Source organism: Chiloscyllium plagiosum, chromosome 6, assembly GCF_004010195.1.
Source record: "Chiloscyllium plagiosum isolate BGI_BamShark_2017 chromosome 6, ASM401019v2, whole genome shotgun sequence".
Lineage (NCBI taxonomy): Eukaryota > Metazoa > Chordata > Chondrichthyes > Orectolobiformes > Hemiscylliidae > Chiloscyllium > Chiloscyllium plagiosum.
The window spans coordinates 77,754,209-77,777,255 of record NC_057715.1 but is presented as its reverse complement, the minus strand read 5'-3'; the positions used below and the strand labels follow the sequence as shown (position 1 = coordinate 77,777,255).

Below are 23,047 nucleotides of genomic sequence, written 5' to 3'. Positions count from 1 at the left end.
TACTTCAGTGTCAACAATGTGTGCCAGCAGCTAACATGGCAAGTCACAGAATGTGCTTCAAAGAATGGCCATCTCAAAAAGTCAGAAATGGCCAGTGAGGTGAAGGGAGGCTACGATCAGTCAAGGGGTGCTACAACACTCAGTCAAGGTCTCATCATCAGGTCTCAGTCCAGGGAGTTGGTTCAGTCAACTAGGTGATTAGTGCTACCAGTATCCAGATATCTATGTCTTTACAGTCCAAGGACTGGGCCCTATCCAGCCTTGTAGGTTAGGTCCAGCAGTCTAAGGATCACAGATAAGTCAGTCAGGAATCTGTGGAAACACAAATCTAGGAGTTGTCCTCAAAAGTCAGTCCATGAAATGGTCTACAGTCAATCCTTGGAGTTTGGGCAGTAAACATTAAGGGTGCTTTTCAGAGGAAGTGACTTCAAATCTGGTGATGGGTTGCATTACATTGTGATGCTGACTGGATAGTGACTGTAGGTAGTCTTCACATATAAGGAATAAAATCTTATACAGTAAAGGAAGGGGTCAGGGATGTGGGAAGATTTTGCAAGTCACCACAACCCTAGCTTCACTGGGGAGGACTAGATACCTTTAGTGAATATGTAAACATAGTAAGCCAAGGGCTTAAATAAACAAGGATTAAATAAAATGGTTAACACCCATTTTATTATGGGTGTCAATAGCTTCCCATATTACCATGGTTTGATGGTAACATGGGAAGCTTGAAAGCTGATGATGTTGACTGGGACAGCAAAACAAAACAGACATGAGGAGGGAGTCCTCTTGATTGTCAGATGGAGCCTAGAACTAATTCACAGGAGCATGAAGTGGTTAGAATGTCACCGTCAACGATAAGTGCACATTAAGAAAGAAATACGGCTGCCAATGCATTCACAGTGAGTGGAGTAGCTTTTTTTTTGTTCTGCAGAAACAGGGTATATACATTTGCACTGAGGCTACTTTTAAATAGTAGTTGAGCATTCGTCATCACCCATCCTTGAATTTAACTCTCTTGTTAAATCACATAAATACTCCAGAGAAGTGTAAGTTCATGAGTGATCACACTCTGGGCTATAAGTGCAGAGCATAATTCTAGACAAGATCCTGTTACAAGGTGCTTGCATTAACTTTGGTCTTTTTGATATTCTCAGTGAAGTGAGATCGAGGTCCCTCGCCCCCCACCTTTCATCTTACCGTTGATGCTGAGCAACAGTGACAGGAGTGATGAAATGTTAGCCTGCATGCATTTTGGCAGCCAGTGTTCTATAGTACTGGCTTTCAGATGCTGCTGCGAACCTCTCCATGGAGACAGCCAAATGTACTCATGCTGGAACCAGCTGATAATAGTGGCCTACTCGAACCTTTGATCCAGTTTACCAAAGGTCTCTGACAAACCTGCCTTTGATTGTCCGTGCATTGTATGGTCATTAATAGCCAACACCATAGAGTCATTTTTTACAGGGGCTGAGCTGATGTCTGTCAGTCCTCTGAATGCCGCACACTGAAGTGTTTCTTCCCCAAACAGCTGTGGAGTTCTGCCAGCTTTTTTGGGGGGGCCTGTGTCAGTGGTATGCCCCTGAATTTTATCTAGATTAAAAACCCACAAGGTGAAAATCTGAGCTGGTGGAGGGTGCAAGAGAAAGTGTTGCTGGTGCATCTTCTGAGGAATCTACGGCTTCTTCCTCAGAGGTGGAGGAGGTGCTGAGGGGCAGACCTCTTCGGGGTGACAGTTGTGTGGGTGCCACTGCTGCCTGGATAAGAGAACAGGGGCCATTGATTATGCCATAGGGATAGTAGCTTAAGCATCTTAAGAATAAGCTAACAGTAGTGGTAATGAGAGAATTGCCCAGCACAGAACAATGAAGCTTACTGGCTCGCTTTGACATGGAGGTTTTGGTATTCCCCTGAGCGGTCTCAATCTTCTGTAGCCATCTCAAGGACTTTTTCCTCATGGGGTTGAATAGCCAAATGTCAGCTGTACCATGACTCATCTCTACTCCATTATGTAACACTTTCTCCTGCAGTTAGACAAAAGGAGGGATTGAGTGAAATTAAAAGGGGATGGAAAAGCTGTTTGTGATGATGCAGGAGCAGCAGAGGTGGTGAGGTGTCCCAAGTGGTTAAGTAGGAAATGCTGAGAGTAGGAAACATTAGTAGTTTAGGTCGATGAGATGAGTAAAAGCCACTAAATGGAGATGTCTCATGCAATAGTGAGACCATTAGCATTAGTGTTCTTACTATGCAGTGGCAGAGTTAGAGTTAATATGAGGAAGCAGAGAGAAGATTGTGGCAAATCCAACCTAATTTACTGTATCCTGTGCTCCCGATATGGTCTCCTCTATATCTACATCGGTGGGACCAAATGTAAGCTCAGGGCACGTTTCACCAAGCATCTAGCTGGGCCTGCAGGGGCCGACCTGACCTCCCAGTCACCACCCATTTTAATTCCCTTTCCCACACTCTTTCTGACATGTCCATCCTCCGTCTCCTCCATTGCCACAGCAAATCGGATCGCAAATTGGAGGAACGACACCTCATCTTCTGTCTAGGCAGCCTACAGCCCGGAGGACGCAACATTGAGTTCTCCAATTTCAAATAACTTCCCTTTCCATCCCCTGACTCCCTTCCCAGCCTCTGCCCATTCATTCCATTCCTCTAACCAACCCTTCCTTCCAGCCATCAACCAGATTCGTTCCTCCCACCGACCAACCAGGGCATACCCTCTACCTGTGTTCACCTATCCCTACCTCATCACCCCGTCCCTCTCCCCACCTAAAGACCTCCCCACCCTCCCCCCACTCCCATTTATCTGCAGCTCCCCATACGTCCACCCCCAGACCTGAAGGAGGGTTGCACCTGAAACGTTGATTTCTCCACCTCCTGATGCTGCCTGGCTTGCTGTGTTCTTCCAGGCCCCTGCTTGTATACCTTGGATTCCAGCGTCTGCAGTTCTTTTTTGTCCCCAACACCCTTGTAGAGTACAGAAGATCATTAACCTTCTTCCAACACCTCTGAGCAATCTTTTAACACCTGAAATGGCACTGACATAGGCTGTTATCTACGTTGAGGTTGATTGGAACTGGTGCTGCAGCCTCATTTGCCAGTCCACATGAAAGAGGATGGATCTTATTATCCACTACCCTCTCCAACACCTCCAAGTGTCTCTCACTGAAAAAAAGTGCCAACTCCTCTTCCTGGGACATGTCCTTCCCTGAAATGATCCAGCAGCAGAGTATGAAGAGCAGTTCCTGGCTTACAGCAGTGAACAATTCTGTCTGCTGCAACATGAGATTGCATGAGAAAAATGCTATAATTTGTAATTAATGAGATGGGAAGACTGCATGAGAAAAGTTGTCAGCCACGATGTGAAACTCACTGAAAATAACAATTAATCAAAAAATGAAAAAAATCAGTCATTATCACTGCCTCCAGATCTCGGGGAAATAAGAGTTATCAATTTGTCACTTTAGGCAGAATTTTAACTAATAAGGAGAGGCAGGCTCAGGTATAGGTACAGGATTAAATCCCCACAAGTGGTATCAGGTCATGATTCCACCCATTTTCCGGGTTACATCTGGGTGTTTTGCAGGAGGACATAGAACCCCTGTGGAATGTGCAAGAAAATCTGGTTTTAATAACAGGAAGGCAGGTTTCCTGAGCCCTCTGCATCTTTCAAGGTCAACAAGGCGAGTTCACACAACAGAGCTGTCCTGTGAAAATGCATGCTAAGAAATTGGTGGAATTGTAAAGCTGCAGCTATGAGCGAGTGAATGGCTTGTAGAGTCATAGAGCTGTACATTATGGAAACAAACCCTTCGGTCCAACTCAACAGTGCCAACCAGATATCCTAAATTAATCTTGTCCCATTTGCCAGCATTTAACACATATCCTTCCATACCCTTCGTATTCACATACCCATCCAAATACCTTATAAATGTTGCAATTGTACCAGCCTCCACCACTTCCTCTAGCAGCTCATTCCACACATGTACCACCCTCTTCTTGAAAAAGTTGCCCTTTAGGTCCCTTTTAAATCTTTCCCCTTTCAAAGACCTTGTATTCACAAAACTACTTCTGGAAATGTGCTTTCACTGTCAGATAGATAATTTCTTAACTTCTTCAAAGTCAATTCACCTCTCTTTCATGTCATTTAATCTGCAAACAGCCTCAATGCAGCATGGGAGCATCTTTAGCAATTCTTCTTGCATGTCTGATTAGCATGTCAAGTTAAACTACATGCAATTGGACTTTAGTATGAAGTATTGTATATTGCTATGGATAAAGAACTGGCTGGCAGACAGGAAGCAAAGAGTAGGAATAAGGAATCATTTTCTGAGTGACAGCCAGTGACTAGTGGAGTACAGCAGGGAGCAGTGCTTGGACTCTAGATATTCAGAATACATATTAATGATTTAGATGAGGGAACTAAATGTAACATCTCCAAGTTTGCAGATGACACAAAACTGGGTGGGAGGTTAAACTATGAAGAGATTGGGGAGATGTGGATAAGGAGAGTGAGGGGAGACCTACTGGACACAGCTAAGTGAGGAAGTTCAGATGGCTACTATAACAGGGAACATTAGAGGAATGTACAAAGGCATCAAGAAGGCAATAGAACCAACTCAGAGCAAGACACCGCCTCTCAAATCCTCAACTGGGGAAGTAATCACAGACAGTGTCCAGCAAATGGAGAAGTGGGTTGAACATTACTCTGATCTCTACTCCAGAGAGTGTACTATGTCCACTTCAGCACTTGATACCATCATGTGCTGCTGATCATGGACGAGCTAGATACAGAGCCAGTAAAAGAGCTCAGCAAGGTCACTGACAGCCTCGCCTCAGGTAAAGCCCTGGGTTGTGATGGGATTCCTCCTGATTTAATCAAGTGCTGCAACACTAGCTTACTGCTCCCACTGTATGAAGTCCTCTGCCAGTGCTGGCAAGAAGGAGTCCATGTACTATAGCCCATGAGGGATGACAAGATCATTGCCCTCTACAAGAACAAGGGTGAGAGAAGCGACTGCAACAGCTACAGAGGCATCTCTCTCCTCAACACTGTCAGCAAAGCATTTGCTCAGGTCATTTTGACTCACCTGCAGAAACTGGCCGAACATATGTACCCAGAGTCACAGTGCGGCTTCTGAGCTAAAAGGTCAACAGTAGACATGATCTTCTCCCTTTGCCAACTGCAGAAGTATAGAGAACAGAAAATGCCCCCGTATGTCATCATATAGAGTCATAGAGATATACAGCAAGGAAACAGACCCTTTAGTCCAACCCGTCCATGCTGACCATACCTCTTATGCTCGCATCCAAATCATTTATATAAATGACAAAAAGTAGAGGACCCAGCACCGATCCTTGTGGCACTCCACTGGTCACAGGCCTCCAGTCTGAGAAAACAACCCTCCACCACTGCCCTCTGTCTTCTACCTTTGAGACAGTTCTGTATCCACATGGCTAGTTCTCCCTGTATTCTGTGAGATCTAATCTTGCTAACCAGCCTTCCATGGGGAACCTTGTCAAATGCCTTACTGAAATCCATATAGATCGCATCTACTGCTCTGTCCTCATCAATCACCTTTGTTACTTCTTCAAAAAACTCAATCAAGTTTGTGAGACATGATTTCCCAAACACAAAGCCATGTTGACTATCCCTAATCAGTCCTTGCCTTTCCAAATACATGTACATCCTGTCCCTCGGGGTGTGTTTCAAGACATGCAGCATTTCCTCCTCTGTAATATGGACATTTTTCAATATGTCACCATCTTTTTCCCTACATTCTATATCTTCCATGTTCTTTTCCACAGTAAATACTGATGCAAAATACTAGTTTAGTATCTGCCCTATCTCCAGTGGCTCCACACAAAGGCCGCCTTGGTCTTTTAGGGGCCCTATTCTCTCCCTAGTTACCCTTTTGTCCTTTATGTATTTGTAAAAACCTTTTGGGTTCTCCTTAATTCTATTTGCCAAAGCTATCTCATGTCCCCTTTTTGCCCTCCTGATTTTCCTCTTAAGTATGGTTCTACTTCCTTTGTACTCTTCTAAGGAGTCATCTGTCTATCCTGTCTATACCTGACATATGCTTCCTTCTTTTTCTTAACCAAACCCTCAACTTTTTTAGTCATCCAGCATTCCCTATACCTACCAGTCTTTCCTTTCACCTTAACAGGAATATACTGTCTCTGGATTCTCGTTATCTAATTTCTTCAACCTCACCTAGGCATTCGACCTGGTCAGCAGAAACGGCCTGTTCAAGGTTCTGCTGAAGTTCAGCAGCCAACTGAAACTGCTGAGCATGATAGAACCTTTTCACAATAACATGAAGAGAACAGTGCAGTTCAGCGGCAGCTCTTCTAAGCCCTTCGACATCCACAGCAGCATCAAACAAGGCTGCATCCTCGCTCCCAAACTCTTCGGGATTTTTTTTTACTGTGGTCCTGAAACATGCCTTTGGCGCCGCAACGGAAGGGATTTATCTACACACTCGATCAGAAGGCAGACTGTTCAACCTGGCCCACCTCCAAGCCAAGACAATAGTATGTGCGGCACTCATCAAGGACGTGCTGTTTGCCGATGATGCTGCAGTTGCAACACACACCCAGCAGGAACTCTAGTTATTTAGACCACCTCCCTCACGCTTGCAAGGATTTCGGGCTGACTATCAGTCTGAAGAAGACGAGCATCCTGGGAAAAGACACAGAGGCACCACCAGTCATCACCATCGACGACTACGCACTCAACGTCATCCATCAGTTTATGTACTTTGACTCTACCATCACTGACAACCTCTCCTTGGACACAGAGATCGACAAGAGGATCGAGAAAGCAGCCTCAACTCTTGCTCACCTCATGACTCGAGTGTGGACAAATCCCAAGCTGACAGTGAAGATAAAAATGTCAATCTACAAAGCCTGCATCATTAGCACACTGCTGTACAGCAGTGAAACGTGGACTACATATGCCAGACAGGAGAGAAGACTGAATGCCTTCCACTTGAGGAGTATCCACCATATCCTGGACATATCCGAGCAAGACAGTGTGTCCAGTGCAGCGGTCCTATCTCACGCTGGCCTTCCCAGCATGTACACTCTGCACAGGCAGTGGAGACTGCGCTGGCTGGGCCATGTTCACTGCATGGAGGATGGCCGCCTCCCAAAGGATGTCCTCAATGGAGAGCTCACATCCGGGAAGAGACCCACTGGGCATCCCCAGCTGCACTACAAGGACATTTGCATGAGGGACATGAAAGTGCGCTTGATATTGTTAGAGTCCTGGGAAAGGCTTGCAGCTGATCATACTAGATGGAGAAGCACCCTGAACCAACACCTCAAAACAGGGAAAAGAAGCCGATGAGCACTGCAGCGGACAAGTGGGCACGAAGGAACGAGTGCAACAGTTCCAGCAGATCAACAACCATATACAGATGTGACCTCTGCGACTTGGACTGTCATTCCAGCATTGGTCTCTTCAGTCACAAGCAATGTTGCTTCAGAGAAGCGGAAAGCTAGAACAACAAGGATGCAACCCATGGTCAGCCCTGTTCGAAAGGGGTCTCACTCACACTCAAAAAGCCAAAATTAGAAAAATAAAGAGATCTTGGAGGGTTGTGAGGCTGAAGAGAGATAGGGTAAAGCAAGGCCATGAAATGATTTGAAGACAAGAAATAAAAGTTTAAAACTCAAAGTATTGTTTAATGAGAAACTAGTATTTGTCAGCATGTATGGGTGACAGTTAAATGGGATTTGGTCCAAGTAAGGACATTGACCTACAAAATTTTAACTTACCTCAAGTTTACAGAGGATGGAATGTGAGAAATTCTAAAATATCATACAAATTGCTAAATGAAAACAATATCCAAGATGTGTTAAGTAGTGTAAATAAAAATGAGGCAAAAGGCATTGTAAGACATAAGATAACAGAAACCAGAGAAGACTATTTAAGCGATTTACGAACCTTGTCATTTAGATTTGTATACAGAAGATGCTTCCACCAAGCTCTTCCCAAATCCTTCTAATCCCTCTGGGCACCATTGATAGCAAGGCTTTTAAGCAACATGCTCTTAAACTCTGCAATTTATTTCCTGAACTATCCACTTTACTACTTATGTTTACTTCTTCAAAAGCTTCCCTAAAATATATCTTCGATCATGCCTTTGTTCATTTCCTCTGTTACCTTTTTGCTGTTCGGTAATCAGCGGTCTTACAAAATTGACCTTTTTCATATAACAGGCATTATGTAATAGCCTTGATAAAGGGATATTCAACTCAAATACACTTCATACCAATTTGCATTTATTGTGCTAGGTGGCAGACTATTCTGTCAGTTTCAGAAGTCACAGAACACCAGGTTGTAGTCCAACAGTGATTTTTTTTATTTGAAATCGCAAGGTTTTGAAGCGCTGCTGTTTTTGAAGCGCTCCAAAAGCTTATGATTTCAAATAAAGCTGTTGGACTATAACATCCCACTCCAACATCAGCACTAACACAACATATTCTGTCAGTTGTTAGAGGTGTTTTGTTAACTAATGATGAATAGAACAGAATCAGCTTATGCTGAGATTAAGAGCAAAATACAATCTCTGAGCATTCTATGACAACATTACATGATGGTACATTCAGCTCTCAGTTCATTGAAACAGTTCTAATAATGCATTGTGTATTTTAGTATCCATTCCTTCCAAATTTAATTTTTATTATCTATTTACATGCTTGATCTTTTATTGTCCATCATTGAATGTTTTCCGGACTTTTGTAATTAAACATAGCTCAGTTTATAGCATTCCTTAATCAGGATATTTAAATGAAGAATTTCCTTTTACAAAATGAATTTCAAATTTCACCTTTTACAACTGTGTTTGTTTTGACATAGATGACACACGTTTTGTGAAAATCTTGCAAATACTTCAGAGGTCCAGTTCATGAAGAGCTAAAAACATAAATACAGGAATTTCTGTGGCATTGAATCCACACTTCAGGCATTTCTAAACATCCATCTAAACATGTCAAAACAGACTTATTTTCACTATGTTTCATTTTACTATCTGAAACAGCGCCAGCTTTCCCTGCAGTCGGAGAGATCACCTCGGTATGAAATTTTCACATAACAGAACCCTTTCAGCTGCTTCAGTTGACATCTGCAACAGCAGGTAGTCAGCGCTGAACACATGTAACAAGCATCTTACATTATTGTTGCAAAGGACAACCATGAGCCCACATGGACCACCTAACTACATTTATGTCAGACTCTTTAAGAGTTGGAGCAGTAATTGTCACATGACCTAAATCAGGTGGGTTTACCTGTAGCAAGTTAATTGCAGTAATTGAAGTCATCTTCTTGAGAATGGACAATTTAGGAATGGGTAATAAATGCTAGCCCAGCCTGCAGTGCCACATCCCATGACTAAATAGAAAAAAACCTGCATCCCGTGATTGAATTTTTTTTAAATGCCTTGGTTTTCAGATTTCAGCTGTTAAATGCATGCTGACGTCAAAATTTAAAGAACTTTTGATGAGGTAACAATTGTCTTCAAAGACTCTTGGGCTGGATTTTGACATTTTAAAAACTTTGATCTCTGGTGTGTTCGTTTTTTAGATTTATGGAAGATCTGCAAACAGAAGTGCAAGAGATTGAATTTACAGAGTTCTCTCGAGGCATGAAAACCATGAGAAGAGAAGAGTTTGCAGCTTGGCTGCTCCATTTCACTGAAGAGCAAAACCGTAATATTTACTGGAAGAATGTGAGGAAATTACCTCCAGGGGAGGTTAGCATTTACCTAAAATTAAGTTTCCTTTTACAATATGAATTTCAAATTTCAACATTTACAACTGTCTTCGTTTTGACATAGATGACATATTTTGTCTCAATGGCAGTATTTACATATACCGTTCCTTTCAATTTGAATTAATATCTCAAGCAAATATGTAATCAATGCCAAAAAATATATAAATAGCCTTCTTTGTAATAGGAGCTTGTAACATTAGTTACAATTACCTTTAGGGAAGGAAATCCACCATCCTTACCTAGTAAGTGTCTGGAGTCGTATGTAGGCTAGACCACGTAAGGATGGCGGATTTCCTTCCCTAAAGGACATTAACAAGCCAGATGGATTTTTACAATAACTGGTTATGGCTACCATTAGGGGACCATTTTATTCCTGATTTCAAATTGAATTCAAGTTTCACCATCTGCCACAGTGAGATTCGAACTTATGTTCCTCTAACATTAACCTGGTTTTATAGCCTGGTCTATAGTTTCCTGCTTTCTGCCTCCTCTTGTCTTGAATTCCAATCCTATTTTTACAGCTCCTTATTGTTCCATGGTACTTATGAAAAGACTGCTGCTAGAAGAGTTTCATGCTGGTAGACAATAAGGCCTGAAGAATTGAGAAGATATTCACATTGGCATAAATATTTACTTTGTAATTCTTACGGTTAAAGCAAAGTCTAGCAAAAGATTTTGATTTTGCCTCTTGCCATTTTCCCTGACAGCCACACAGCACAGACACATTGGTCCAACTTGGCTATGCCAACCAAGTTTCCCAAACTGAACTAGTCCCACTTGCCTGCATTTGCCTTTCCTATTTATGTACCTATCCAAATGTCTTTTAATGTTGCAACTGTACTTGCACTTATCATTTCCTCTCGCAGTTCATTCCACACACAAGCCACTCTCTCTGTGAAAACGTTGCCTCTTAGGTCCCTTTTAAATCTTCCTCCTCTCCCCTTAACAATATGCCCCCTGGTCTTGAGCTCACCATTTTAGGGACAAGACCTTTGCTATTCACCTTATTTATGCACCTCATGATTTTATAAACCTCTATAAGATTACCCCTCAACCTCATGCGCTCTGGTGAAAAATGTCCCAGCCTATCCTTATAACTCAAATGCTCCATTCTTGGCAACATACTGGTAAATCTTTTCTGAACCCTCTCCAATTTAATAATATCTTTCCTTTCGCAGGGCAACCAGAACTGTACACAGTACTCCAAAAGTGGCCTCACCATCATCCTGTACAACCTCAACATTCCTGATTGTATTTCTTTCCAAAATGCATAAACTGGACCACTATTGATTTCTTTCCCCCCACTTGATCAGTTTCTCCTCACTTATATTCATAAGTCTGCTGATACTTTTGGTCGGTTCCATAATTTCCGGTTTTCTGGCCCTGGCCACCACCTCTCCTCCATAGATGTGCAATCCCTGTACACACCCATCACTCATCAGGAGGTTTGAAGGGTCTCTGCTTCTTCCTTGAAGAGAACTCTACACAATCTCCATCCACCACCATCCTCTTCCTGGCTAAGCTCAGTTTCACTTTGAATAACTTCTCCTTTAACTCATCTCACTTTCTCTAAGTCAAAGGTGTGGCTATGGGTAACTGCATAGCCCCCAGCTACGCTTGTTTCTTTGTGGGGTATGTGGAATATTCCTTATTCCAATCCTACAAAAGGCCTTCACCCACAATAGACAAGTTAAACATCAAGCTTCCTACTCTCATCTGGAATTTTAAAAATTAATTAGTTTTACTTCCAATTTTCATTCTGTCTCACCCTCACCTGGTCCTCTCTGATTCTTCTCTCTCTCTCTCTCTCTCTCTCTCTCTCTCTCTCTCCCTCCCTCTCCCCCTCCCCCTCTATCCTTGACTTCTGTGTTTCCATTTCTGATATTATTGGGTTGTTAATGAGATGTGGATCCAAATCTGCGATAGCTGAACAGGCATTGTGTATTTGTTAACCCAGCAGGAGATCCCAGTCTTCCCATCACTCGACATTTACACGCTTGCACATCCAGCATGGGCCACTTAGGGAGCATTAGGAGTAATGGCAGATTTTTATTTCCCTGCCTAGCGTAGTGGTATTAAAGCCAATTTTGGCACCAAAGTCTCCCACTTCTCTATGACTGAACATAAGTAACTCAACCTAGACCAGAACGCAGCCACGGTGGATTTCCAGTCTCATAATCTAAGAATGTCAATCTGTCTCTCTTATACTATTTTTCAATCTCTCCTGTCCTCTTTCTTTATTACTATGTTCTGCTATCTTTGCTCCTATACTTTTCACTTGGAACTTATTCTTAAATATTAACTAGTGTTTCTTTATATTCCAGAGCATTTCCTTTCAAGAATTCAGGGCATTTTGCCATTTTATGAATCATCTTGAAGATTTTGCTTTCACTATGAATATGTTCACTGCAGCTAACCGTCCTGTTGGAATAGGTATGTACAGTGCAACATTATATATTATTCTGAAAACAGAAAGGTATTTCGACTTTGAAGGTATTTTTTAATCAAACAGCATAAAAATGATAGAATGTATTGGAGTTGGATTATTCATGTCACATAAGATCTAAATCTATGCTTTCATCATGTATGCTAATTTTACCTGCTGCAGAAATAAAAGGATAAAGGCAGATGAATGTATAACTGGAAAGTTGATGGAAGAGGGAGAGCTTTGAAACTTCAAAGAATTGTGAAATATGAGGAGAACAGTGTGAAACTCAAGAGGATATTGACAAGTTGGTGAAATAAGCAGAAAGGTTGCAGATGAGGTTCAAGAGAAATGTGAGGTGATGCACTTTGATCAGAAAAACACTAAAAGACACCACAAAATTGGGTTTAATTCTACCATAATGGCCAAGAAAGTATAGGTTTGTGGATACTTTGGAGGACATCGCTGCAGGCTTTCCTTGGGGTAATTTCTGAGACCCAATTCTAAAGGGTTCAGGAGCAGGGTGTACATGTGCACAGATCATTGAAGGGGACGGGTCAGTTGGGGAAAGCAGTAAATAAGGCAAACAGTTTTCTCTGCTTTATTCTTAGGGGTATGGAGTGCAAGAACAAGGAGGTGATGTTGAACACGTACATGACATTTGTTAGATCTCCACCGGAGTATTGTATACAGTTTTGGGAGCCAAGTTATAGAAAAAATGCAAATGTATTGGAAAGAGAGCAGAAGTGATTTACTAGAATGGTACCAGGTGGGAGAAACTTTAGCAAAGAAGATAGATTGAAGAAGTTTGGCCTGTTCTCCTGGAGAGAAACCTGGGAAGAGGTTTGATAGAGGGTTTTCAAAATTATGAGTAGGCTGGATAGAGTAGGTAGGGAGATGCTGTTTCCATTTCTGTTTCTTTCATTAAAGAAACAAGAATGAGAGGGCATAGATTTAAAGTGATATGAAAATGGAACAAGGATGATATGAAAAAAAAACTTTCTCACACAGTGAATTGTTAGGGTGTGGAATACATTGCCTGGAACTATGGTGGAGGTCAGTTAATTAAGGCATTCAAAAGGGCATTGGCTGTGTTTTGGTGTGCAGGGTTAAGGGGAAAAGGCAGGAGATTGGTAATAGATAATTAAGCTAGTGTTGGCACAATGGGCTACATTGTAATAGTTTTGTGGTTCTTTGAATCTATTTACATTCTTCATCCTACTGTCTTGAATGTCCTCCAGTATATTTCCTCATGAGTCCTTCTACCTGTGTAGCCCTGGACAAAACTGGTCAGCAGACAATTCTACCATAGTAGCCAAGAAAGTAAAGGTTTGTGGATACTGTGGAGGACATCACTGCAAGAGACCCTCAGGGTAATTTCCAAGATTCTGGATTAGAGGTGCTGGAAAAGCACAGCAGTTCAGGCAGCATCCGAGGATCAGTAAAATCGACGTTTCGGGCAAAAGCCCTTCATCAGGAATTCCTGATGAAGGGCTTTTGCCCGAAACGTCGATTTTACTGCTCCTCGGATGCTGCCTGAACTGCTGTGCTTTTCCAGCACCACTAATCCAGAATCTCATTTCCAGCATCTGCAGTCATTGCTTTTACCTAATTTCCAAGACCCAACCACTTCAGCTGCTTTATCAATGACCTTCCTTCCCTCATAAGGTCAGAAGTGGGGATGTTCACTGATGTTTGCACAATGGTCACGATTCCGTAGATAACGAAGTAGTCTATGTCAGAATGCACCAAGGCCTGTATCCAAAATCTCTCCTTGGGCTGAAAAGAGGCAGGTAACATTCACACTACAGTGATGCTGGACAATGGTCACCCTAACAAGAAAGAATCTATCCATTGCCCTTGGTCATTCAAGACATTATTGTTGCTGAATCTCCCACTATCAACAACCTGGGTGAATGATTGACCAGAGACTGAACTAGCCATATAAATGCTGTGCCCACAAGGGCAGCGCAGAGGCTAGGAATCCTTCAGTGAAGAACTCACCTCCTGACTCCCTAGAATGTGTTCACCATCTACATGGTGGCATAGTGGTTAGCACTGCTGCCTCACAGCGCCAGAGACCCAGGTTCAATTCCCGCCTCAGACGACTCTCTGCGTGGAGTTTGCACATTCTCCCCGTGTCTGCGTGGGTTCCCTCCGGGTGCTCCGGTTTCCTCCCACAGTCCAAAAATGTGCAGGTTAGGTGAATTGGCCAAGTTAAATTGCCTGTAATGTTAGGTGAAGGGGTAAACGTAGGGGAATGGGTCTGGGTGGGTTCCGCTTCGGCGGGTCGGTGTGGACTTGTTGGGCTGAAGGGCCTGTTTTCACACTAAGTAATCTAATCTAATCTAAGGCACATGGCAGAGTGTGATGGAATGCTCCCCACTTGCCCGGATGAGTGCAGCTCCACCAACACATAAGAAGCTTGACACCATCCAGGACAAATCAAAACATGTGATAGGCATCACATCTTCATATATTGACTCCTTTTACAAGCGACACTCAGCAGCAGTAGTGTGTACCATCTAAAAGATGCCCTATAGTAATTCACCAATGATCCTTAGTCAGCACCTTCCAAATCCATGACCACTCCCATCTAGGATGACAAGGACAGAAGATGAGGACACCACCATATGCACGATCCCCTCCAAGCTACTCACCATGCTGACCTGGAAATATATTGCTCTTTATTCAGTGTTGCTATAATCCTGTTTATGCAAATCTGATTTTGAAACATCCATTACAGCCAAATCCAGGCTTGCTTGACATTGTGGATTTATTTCCAAATGCAGAAATTAAAACCAGGAGTGTGATACATAAACCAGGAAAGGTCTTTGTTTAAATTTTATAACGTGAGTAGTAACATCCTGTATTTTTCCTAACATGTCTGCATGTGGTACCTTCCAACATTAGTGGGCGCCAGAGTTCTGGGTATTGATAAATGTATGGAAGTTCACTTACTGCTTTTGAAGAGCAATTCAGCCATTTACAATTCTTCTGTTGATTGGTGAGCTGTGGCCTCCAACTTCACTCTCATGACAGACATATTGCCGTAATGACCTGTGGTGCTTTGGAATGGCGTGATGGACTACCTTCCTGACTACATTCCTTGTAACTTCCTCTGAATGCACCACATCTACTTCCAGAGTCACAAAACAGGAATGTCGGTTACGTTTCCTTACTGAGAATTCAGAGCTATACCTTATGTTCACCTCACTTATTTTTTCCTGTCACCTCTTATTCTTGTTGGTAAAAATGCCTTTATGATGTCTCTATTCCGGCAAGCCTGATCGTCTGCACTTCTTAAAATGAATTACTGAAGGCAATTTTTCTTTCCCAGCACTGACGTACCAGCTACTTACATCCTAGCTTTCCTTTAAACGTATGCAAAAAAATGTTTGCAAGCAGCACACTTCCCTTCAAGTGAACATAATTTCAGTTCCTTACCAGTCAGGTTATAGCTGCCTTGGTCTTGGAGAATGTGCCATTATACTCATTAGGATCACAAATTGAGCTTTCAGGCATAATCCTTATGCCTTTGACACCCAGACTTTACAGATGTGAGCTTGTTAAGTTTCCTGTGCATGTGATTAATTTTCTGTGCATAAATCAGCATGGCATACAATGGACCAAGTCTTGCCTGTAGAACAGCCTTCTTTGTGAAGCACTAGCATTGGCACGTTTTCTGAGCAAGCCTCATGTCTCCAGCTGATTTTGCAACCTGGATTTATGCAATGCAGCTCGGGTGGATGCAAAGTCTCTCTGATGATTTCTTTGCCGCTTCTATTTATTTTTGAATTTTTTAAAAGGTAAAAGGAATTCCCAGGACAACTCGTATTGTACCAGATAAGAAAAGCAAAACTGACATACTCAATCCCATTGCAGATAACTAAAACATGAATAGAAATACCAGATAGTAAGATACCAACACTCCATACCTTCAACAATGACATTGCATTTCTGGAGGTATAGTATAGTTCCAAATTTAAATTTGAATGGGCTCCAACTTTAACTGGATGAGCAAAGCTGAAAAGTTTACATCACGCCAAATTTATTAAGTACATTAAACTTTGTCCTTTATATCTATTTAACATGTTTCAACTAGATAAGAAATGCTACATAAATCCATGATAGCTTTTGCAACAATATATTACTTCTTCAAGGAGAAGTTTTTTTTATATCTTGATGTTTTCAATGATATCGGAATAACTTTGTCTCAATATTATGTGTGCTTTCCATGTTAAATTTAGGACAATTCAAGAGAGCTGTGAAAGTTGCAACAGGGCAAGAATTATCAGATAATGTTCTTGATACTGTCTTCAGGATTTTTGATGTGGATGGAGATGGGTGTCTGAGCAAACAAGAGTTCCTTGGAGTGATTATGACAAGACTGCATCGTGGCTTGAAGGTGATATTCAAGTTCCAAATACAATTGCTGCATTTTCCAAACCAGTGAATATAATTATAGGTTGACCTTGGGTTAACATCTGATCTGAACGATAGCAGCAGTACAGCACTTCTCCAGCCTTCCTAATATATCTTCGCTTAAACACATTTATGTTTTTAACTTTAACCTTGTGGAGATAAGTTCCACATTTTAACTATTCCCTAGTCAGTGAAGTTTCTCCTGAATTAGTTGTTGGATTTATTAGTGATTTATCTTATATCTCCTGATTGCATTTGTCTTCCTCTTCATAACCTCTCCCCACCCCCTGCCAAGTTTTCATCTCCCTAATACATGGGATCGTGTTACATTTTCTCCATGTTTACCCTACTACACTGTTAAAATCTTTAAGACCACTATTAGTTCAACGTTCAGTCATTTCTTTCCTAGAGAAAAGAACTCCAGATCAGTACAATGTCTCAATTCTGGATAAGTACAGAATAGAGACAAAATTGATTGAAGAGTCAAAACCAATAGGGTGCTTTCAGTTATGTTGGAGTAGGATGCTCCAGAGTGCAATTTAGGAGTACTAATGTTTCTAATTCATCCCAATGGATTGGTTTGAAAAATTCAATGCAAATTAGTTCAGTTTGTATTTGATACTGTGTCAAGAGAAGCAGGTGGCATCTCAGAATTTGCAGGATGCTTTGAACAAACTGAATATAAACAGAACAAAAGCATATAAAATGTAATATAGATGAGTGTACAACACAGAGCCTACAGAATGTAAACTGCAAAACCAAAACAAGAGGAAATCTTGATTAAACTTATAGTGCACCTTTGTTTACATCCAGTTTTGTCACCAAGACATAAAGGAGATATTCACATAACAGAAACAGTGCAGAGAAATGGCACAAGACTGATCCTGATTCTCAGATCAAAATATTTGGGCCCTTCAGCAATCTTACAGCAGAGTGTGAAATAGTCAGGCAAGAAATGGGAAGGCTAAATTATGAAGATTACTAATTGTTGGGAATCAATGAAAGGGACACAAGTTTAAATTAATAAAAAGTAAATTTAATATTATCACAAAACTCTTCTCACAATAAGTGATATGTACAAGAGGCTGGATTTAATGCTCACCTCCCCTTGGTTTAAAGGTGTGAGACTCATTAAATCTGGGAGGTGCATGCACACTGATCACCCTCCTACCTATGCGTTGTCTGCATTTTCCCAGCAATGGAGCTGGCTTTGGCCAGCCAACTATTAATGGGACAATTTGAGGATATCAAGTGGGGGATGCCCACTTAAGGGCCTCACCCACTACTGTAGAACTTTAACTGGCAGCAGCACACCAAACATTCAACCCAGCATTTCTTTCCTGGACCCATTGGAGGGCTACCCCCACACCAGTTTGCCATCTCCTCATGGCCTCCCAAACACCAGCCTTTTCACCTCCGGGTGGGGAGAAGCAGGCAGGTTCCATTTCTCACATGACCAAATCCTAGATACAGCAATACACAACTCTGTCCCAATGAGCTGGAGCTTCTGACATTTATCGGGCTGGAGCTTCTGACATCTGACTAGCTGGCAGCTGTCTGAGGGAGTTTCCTTGACCCAGAAGGGCAAGAGTTCTGAATCCAGCATATTAATGGCAGTTAAATGCCTTTAGGAAGCCAGTGTTCTCTTCAATGCGTAACTCACTCAAGTTATTAGCCAGGGAGAGCATCCTCTACCATTCAAGGAATGGACTTTCAAATAAAATAGTAGAAATGAAAGCTTTGAAAGCTGTTAAATAAATTAGACAGTGAATTTGGGTGGACTGAATGGTATTCCTGGGAGTGATCCCATAACTTGGATTAAGAGTGACTATTTGTGATACAATGTTTACCCTTGTTAGTCCTCTTTCACAACATTTAAATTTCTGACTGAATAACCTACACAACAACAACAATGTACTTCAGTTAGGGAAAAAGACCTGGTGGATTCAGAAAAACATTAATAAATGAGGTTGAACATGTATTCTTTTGTTATTAAATGTTAAAAAAAAACATGGATGATACCAAATTTGGGAACACAGTAGCAGTTTCACAATGGACAATAGAAGATGGAAAATTTTAGATTTACAGAATATTGGATATATGTGAAAAGGTGGAAGACAAATAATATTTGATAGTTTTATACTTATTGGATAATACCTACATTCCTGGGTTTATAAAAATCTTGAATACTAACCTAAAAGTGTCCAAAATAATTTAAACTGGAACAAAATGACCCTAATAGGTTATGACAAGAAAAATCTGTTTGTTTACAGTAACTGAGACTTATACTTTGGTTTCAACAGGTGCCAATAAAACATGGTTTCAAGGGCTATTTTAAATGTGTGAAGAAGGAGACTATTGTTGGAGTTCATGAAGCCTGGAAGCAGACTGGAAGAAGCCCCTGTTAAACCTACTGACCATAAAGTCTTTTTACATAAAATAATCCAGGGCTATACATGAGAGCCAGTTTGTTGAGGAAATTTGTGATGGGTGATTTAAAACAAGCTTCAACATATTTAGGATTACTAGAAAGCATCCAGAGTTTAATAAAATGTAATAAGTGTGATGTTGCTTACATATACAAACAGTGTACTTACATAAAAATAAAACATTGTCTCATGAAAATGTATTTTCACATTTGTTTACAAGCCTGCACAATACTGTAATAATGAAAAACACTGTCAATTTTGTCACTTAAATGTGACATAATTCTATTAAAGATGTCTGTGGTATTTTTGACTTTTTGTTCCTCCAGATAAGGACTTTTATTCAGCATTTATTTTCTTGAAGGCAATGAACTTTAAATAAAATTAAAGTGGTTAAATCACTGACCTTCTTTGTATATCTCAGGCAGTTTATTTCTCTCAGATGCTCTTAAAAGTACAAAGGAAGAAATCTGTTTGCTTAACTCGACCTTGAATGCACTACATAGATCTCAGGGGCAAGAAGAGAAGGAGCTTCTACCTGGGTAGCATTCTTCATTGATATAATTGAAGAAGATCACAAAGGAATGTCTAAAGTATTGCTTGCCCCAATAAATCAACAGGATCTATGCAACACCAGAAGTGATGTTATACAAACAGTTTTAGCCCTAAAAACATTTAATCTCTGCTGCTTCAGTGCAAGACATGAAATATTCAGGGACTTGATTGAATGTCTTTATGTTCTTGTATACAAGTTTGTTTTAAGAATCTAAGACAAAATATGACTTTAAAAACATAAGAATTGTTTTTAAATTACATTTAAGATGTAAAATTCTATCCTACATTGTAACGCTGGAGGTAATTTATCCTAATGTCTCAAAACAATTATTCTTCAACAACTGTGATTACTTTTTAGAAATTAGATAAAACTGCCCTTTGGTTTAATTATTTTACTTGAATATGTAAGAACTACAATGATTTCATCAGAATCTACTACATCTGGAATCTTTATTAAATCTGCTGCTTTTGCACTAATAAAGTTGGCTTGTGAAATCTGTGTTTAAATTTATGAGTCATAACACATGTGACCAGTGCAAGTATTTTCTTAGCACACCAAGGGAGCAACAATCATTCCTTTAATCCAATTGTTGTTAAAGTATTTGGTGTAATCCTTGAGGTATGCAACTAAATGATAGATAATTGCCAGGCTTAAATCACTAAACCATTGAAGCACTGATGCACATCAGTAAATGAGAATATTCAGCTTGTTTGAAACTGTATTTACTTCACAGTAGATTATCCTGATCCTATAAAGACAACATAACTTATGCCTGTTTTTAAAAATACTAGCCTGCATCCATTGTAAACATACCCTTGGCTATCTGTATCAGGAATTCTACTGATATTCAGAGTACATTTTCTTTTTGATTTTTCTATCCATGGCAGCATTGCAAAATGTTTGAATCTGAGAAGCAATTACTTCAGTCTAAACTATTTTCATAATCCAATAGAGAATTTAGTCAATGTTTGAGTGAATTGAAACCTACAATGGTAAATTCTGTACTACATTCGTTGTAAAGAGTAAAGAAGGTGATTCAAAACTAAAGAGCTAAAGAAGAACCTGGTACAACATTCAAATCAATAAATCTCAAAATAGTTCAGTTGGTCAACTGCTTCTAATTGGAATTGTTAACATTGTAGATCTTCCTGTGGGACAATTTGTGAGAAAAAATATTGAGGTGAAATCCTTTAATAAATAATGTAACTGATGGGTATTTTATTAAAAGCAAGGCTCCATGAATTGTATCAGCGACTGATGGTACCATTTTATATATATAGGTGTCCAATTTCCAGACATCTGACTGAAGAATGCGATTCCATACAGAAGTGTAATTTTAAAGATCCAACATATGAACATTTCCAATCAACGCAAACAGCTATTTTATGTTGTCTTGCATTGTGTTCCAATTTGCAAGCAAATTGACTTGTGAACAGACTCAAGAACAGAACCTATTGCAGCCTCGGACTGCCTGATACTTATACATTTTTATATGTGTGCACATTAAATTTATAATAATTTAATACAATTTAATCTAGTTCGAAAGAATAAGAGTTTTAATTAGATTTTATTGGTTATCATGAAATAATGTGTACAAATTCAATATTTGATTCTGTTTTATTGCTAGAATTTCATTGATTTCTTGAAATAAAATGTTCTGTGTTGATGCTTATAAAAAAATTTTCAGAATGAATGCTTTCTGAAAAGCAACAACGTCCTGTTTGGCAAGTGTTCCAATTTTAATTTTGCATTTTTAACATTTTGTTCTCAAAATTGTGCAAAGTCATGATATTTTCCTTATGTGTTGCTTCTTAAAGACAATGAACGATACAATGTATTGATAGTTGAAGATAACAAATCTATAAGAGGGAAAAGAATTACCAACAGCACATCTTAGGATATGTGCCAAAATTCCATGCAAGTTCACACTGTAACCATATTTGCAATATGTATTTTAGAAATACATTTCACCATAAACAATCCTGTATTTTCCTTTAATATCACTTTTTTCCTGAAGGTTATTATTTTAATGTTGACTTTCTTAAATTATTTTGTCAGTTTTTAAATGCAAATTTAGATGAGTAATTTGGTGCAATAAAATGAATTTGAAAGACTTTCTAAAATATGTACCTCGGATTAGTGCAAACTTTACTACCACTGTGCAAAGTTGGACGGCTAGCCCTGAGCTAGAGAGAAGGTAGGGAGAGGTAATTTTCCTGAATAATTAGTAAATTTGGAATGTCAGCAACAATAGATATGAGAAGAAATTGCTTGCTTTGAAAAACCAAACATATGCATGGTGGAAAAAGCAAATTTGAAGAGAACCTCAGAACCACCGTGCCGCCAGGATTGTGGGCGGCACGGTGGCACAGTGGTTAGCACTGCTGCCTCGCAGCGCCAGAGACCCGGGTTCAATTCCCGCCTCAGGCGACTGACTGTGTGGAGTTTGCACGTTCTCCCTGTGTCTGCGTGGGTTTCCTCCGGGTGCTCCGGTTTCCTCCCACAGTCCAAAGATGTGCAGGTCAGGTGAATTGGCCATGCTAAATTGCCCGTAGTGTTAGGTATAGGGGTAAATGTAGGGGTATGGGTGGGTTGCGCTTCGGTGGGTTGGTGTGGACTTGTTGGGCCGAAGGGCCTGTTTCCACACTGTAAGTAATCTAATCTAATTAAAGAAAAGCAAGATAGTTGAGATAAGTTGGGAAGAGAAGGGGATAGAAACTGCCGGATTACCTCAATTTGGAAACAACAGTTTCTTTGAATTCTTCACACCTACCATCAGAAAATACCAGAGAAGATCTTTTCAAGAGCTAGTTCATGATGTAAAGCGAGTTTTCAGGTTGTCATTACCCTCAAGCTGGCTCCATAATACTGGGAAGATTTGGCTGGTGGGAGGGAGATACATTCATCTGAAATAGTCAGACTTGTCAATGCACAATGAGGTGAGATTTATACCATGTGCACAGTTCAGAGCCCAGAAATCACAAAGGTGGATGTTATAGGAGGGACTCAGTTGGCGTAGAGAATCAAGATGTTTCTGAGCAAATACTATGTTGAAGGTATAAAAGCTGGGAATTGGAGAGGAGTTGATGACATAATCATTTCCATGAATATAAATGCAGCTAGTAAATTTAAAGGCTGTTGGAATATGTCTGCAAATAGAAAATATTATGTCTAACACAGTCCATGATTAAGGCTCAAATTTTCCATTCTAGAGTATAAGATTGGCAGCAGATATAGAAGCGAGTATCATTTCCATTTGGAGGTGAGCCCCTCAGATTCCAGAAGCATGACCAAGGAGCTGGGAAAATCTTGTGGAGGAGGTAGATAGGAAGTTGACACCCCCAACTTTACCTTAAGGGATCAGAGACCCTGGGACCATATTTAAAGAGTACCCAGCCAACTTTTAATTCCCTAAAAGCCAGGGC

General features: G+C 40.5%; 1 protein-coding gene across 2 annotated transcripts in view; it reads left to right on the top strand.

Moving 5' to 3' along the window:
- The window catches only part of micu2 (mitochondrial calcium uptake 2), a 452,381-nt gene extending 432,269 nt beyond the window's left edge, over positions 1-20,112 (top strand). For both annotated transcript variants that reach the window (XM_043691938.1, XM_043691937.1), the window contains 4 exons: positions 9,602-9,770; positions 12,115-12,223; positions 16,466-16,623; positions 18,944-20,112. In XM_043691938.1, the coding sequence (XP_043547873.1) occupies positions 9,602-9,770; positions 12,115-12,223; positions 16,466-16,623; positions 18,944-19,048 (541 nt within the window). In that variant the 3' untranslated portion in view covers positions 19,049-20,112. The remainder of the gene's footprint in view (positions 1-9,601; positions 9,771-12,114; positions 12,224-16,465; positions 16,624-18,943) is intronic.
- Positions 20,113-23,047: the final 2,935 nt, after the last annotated feature.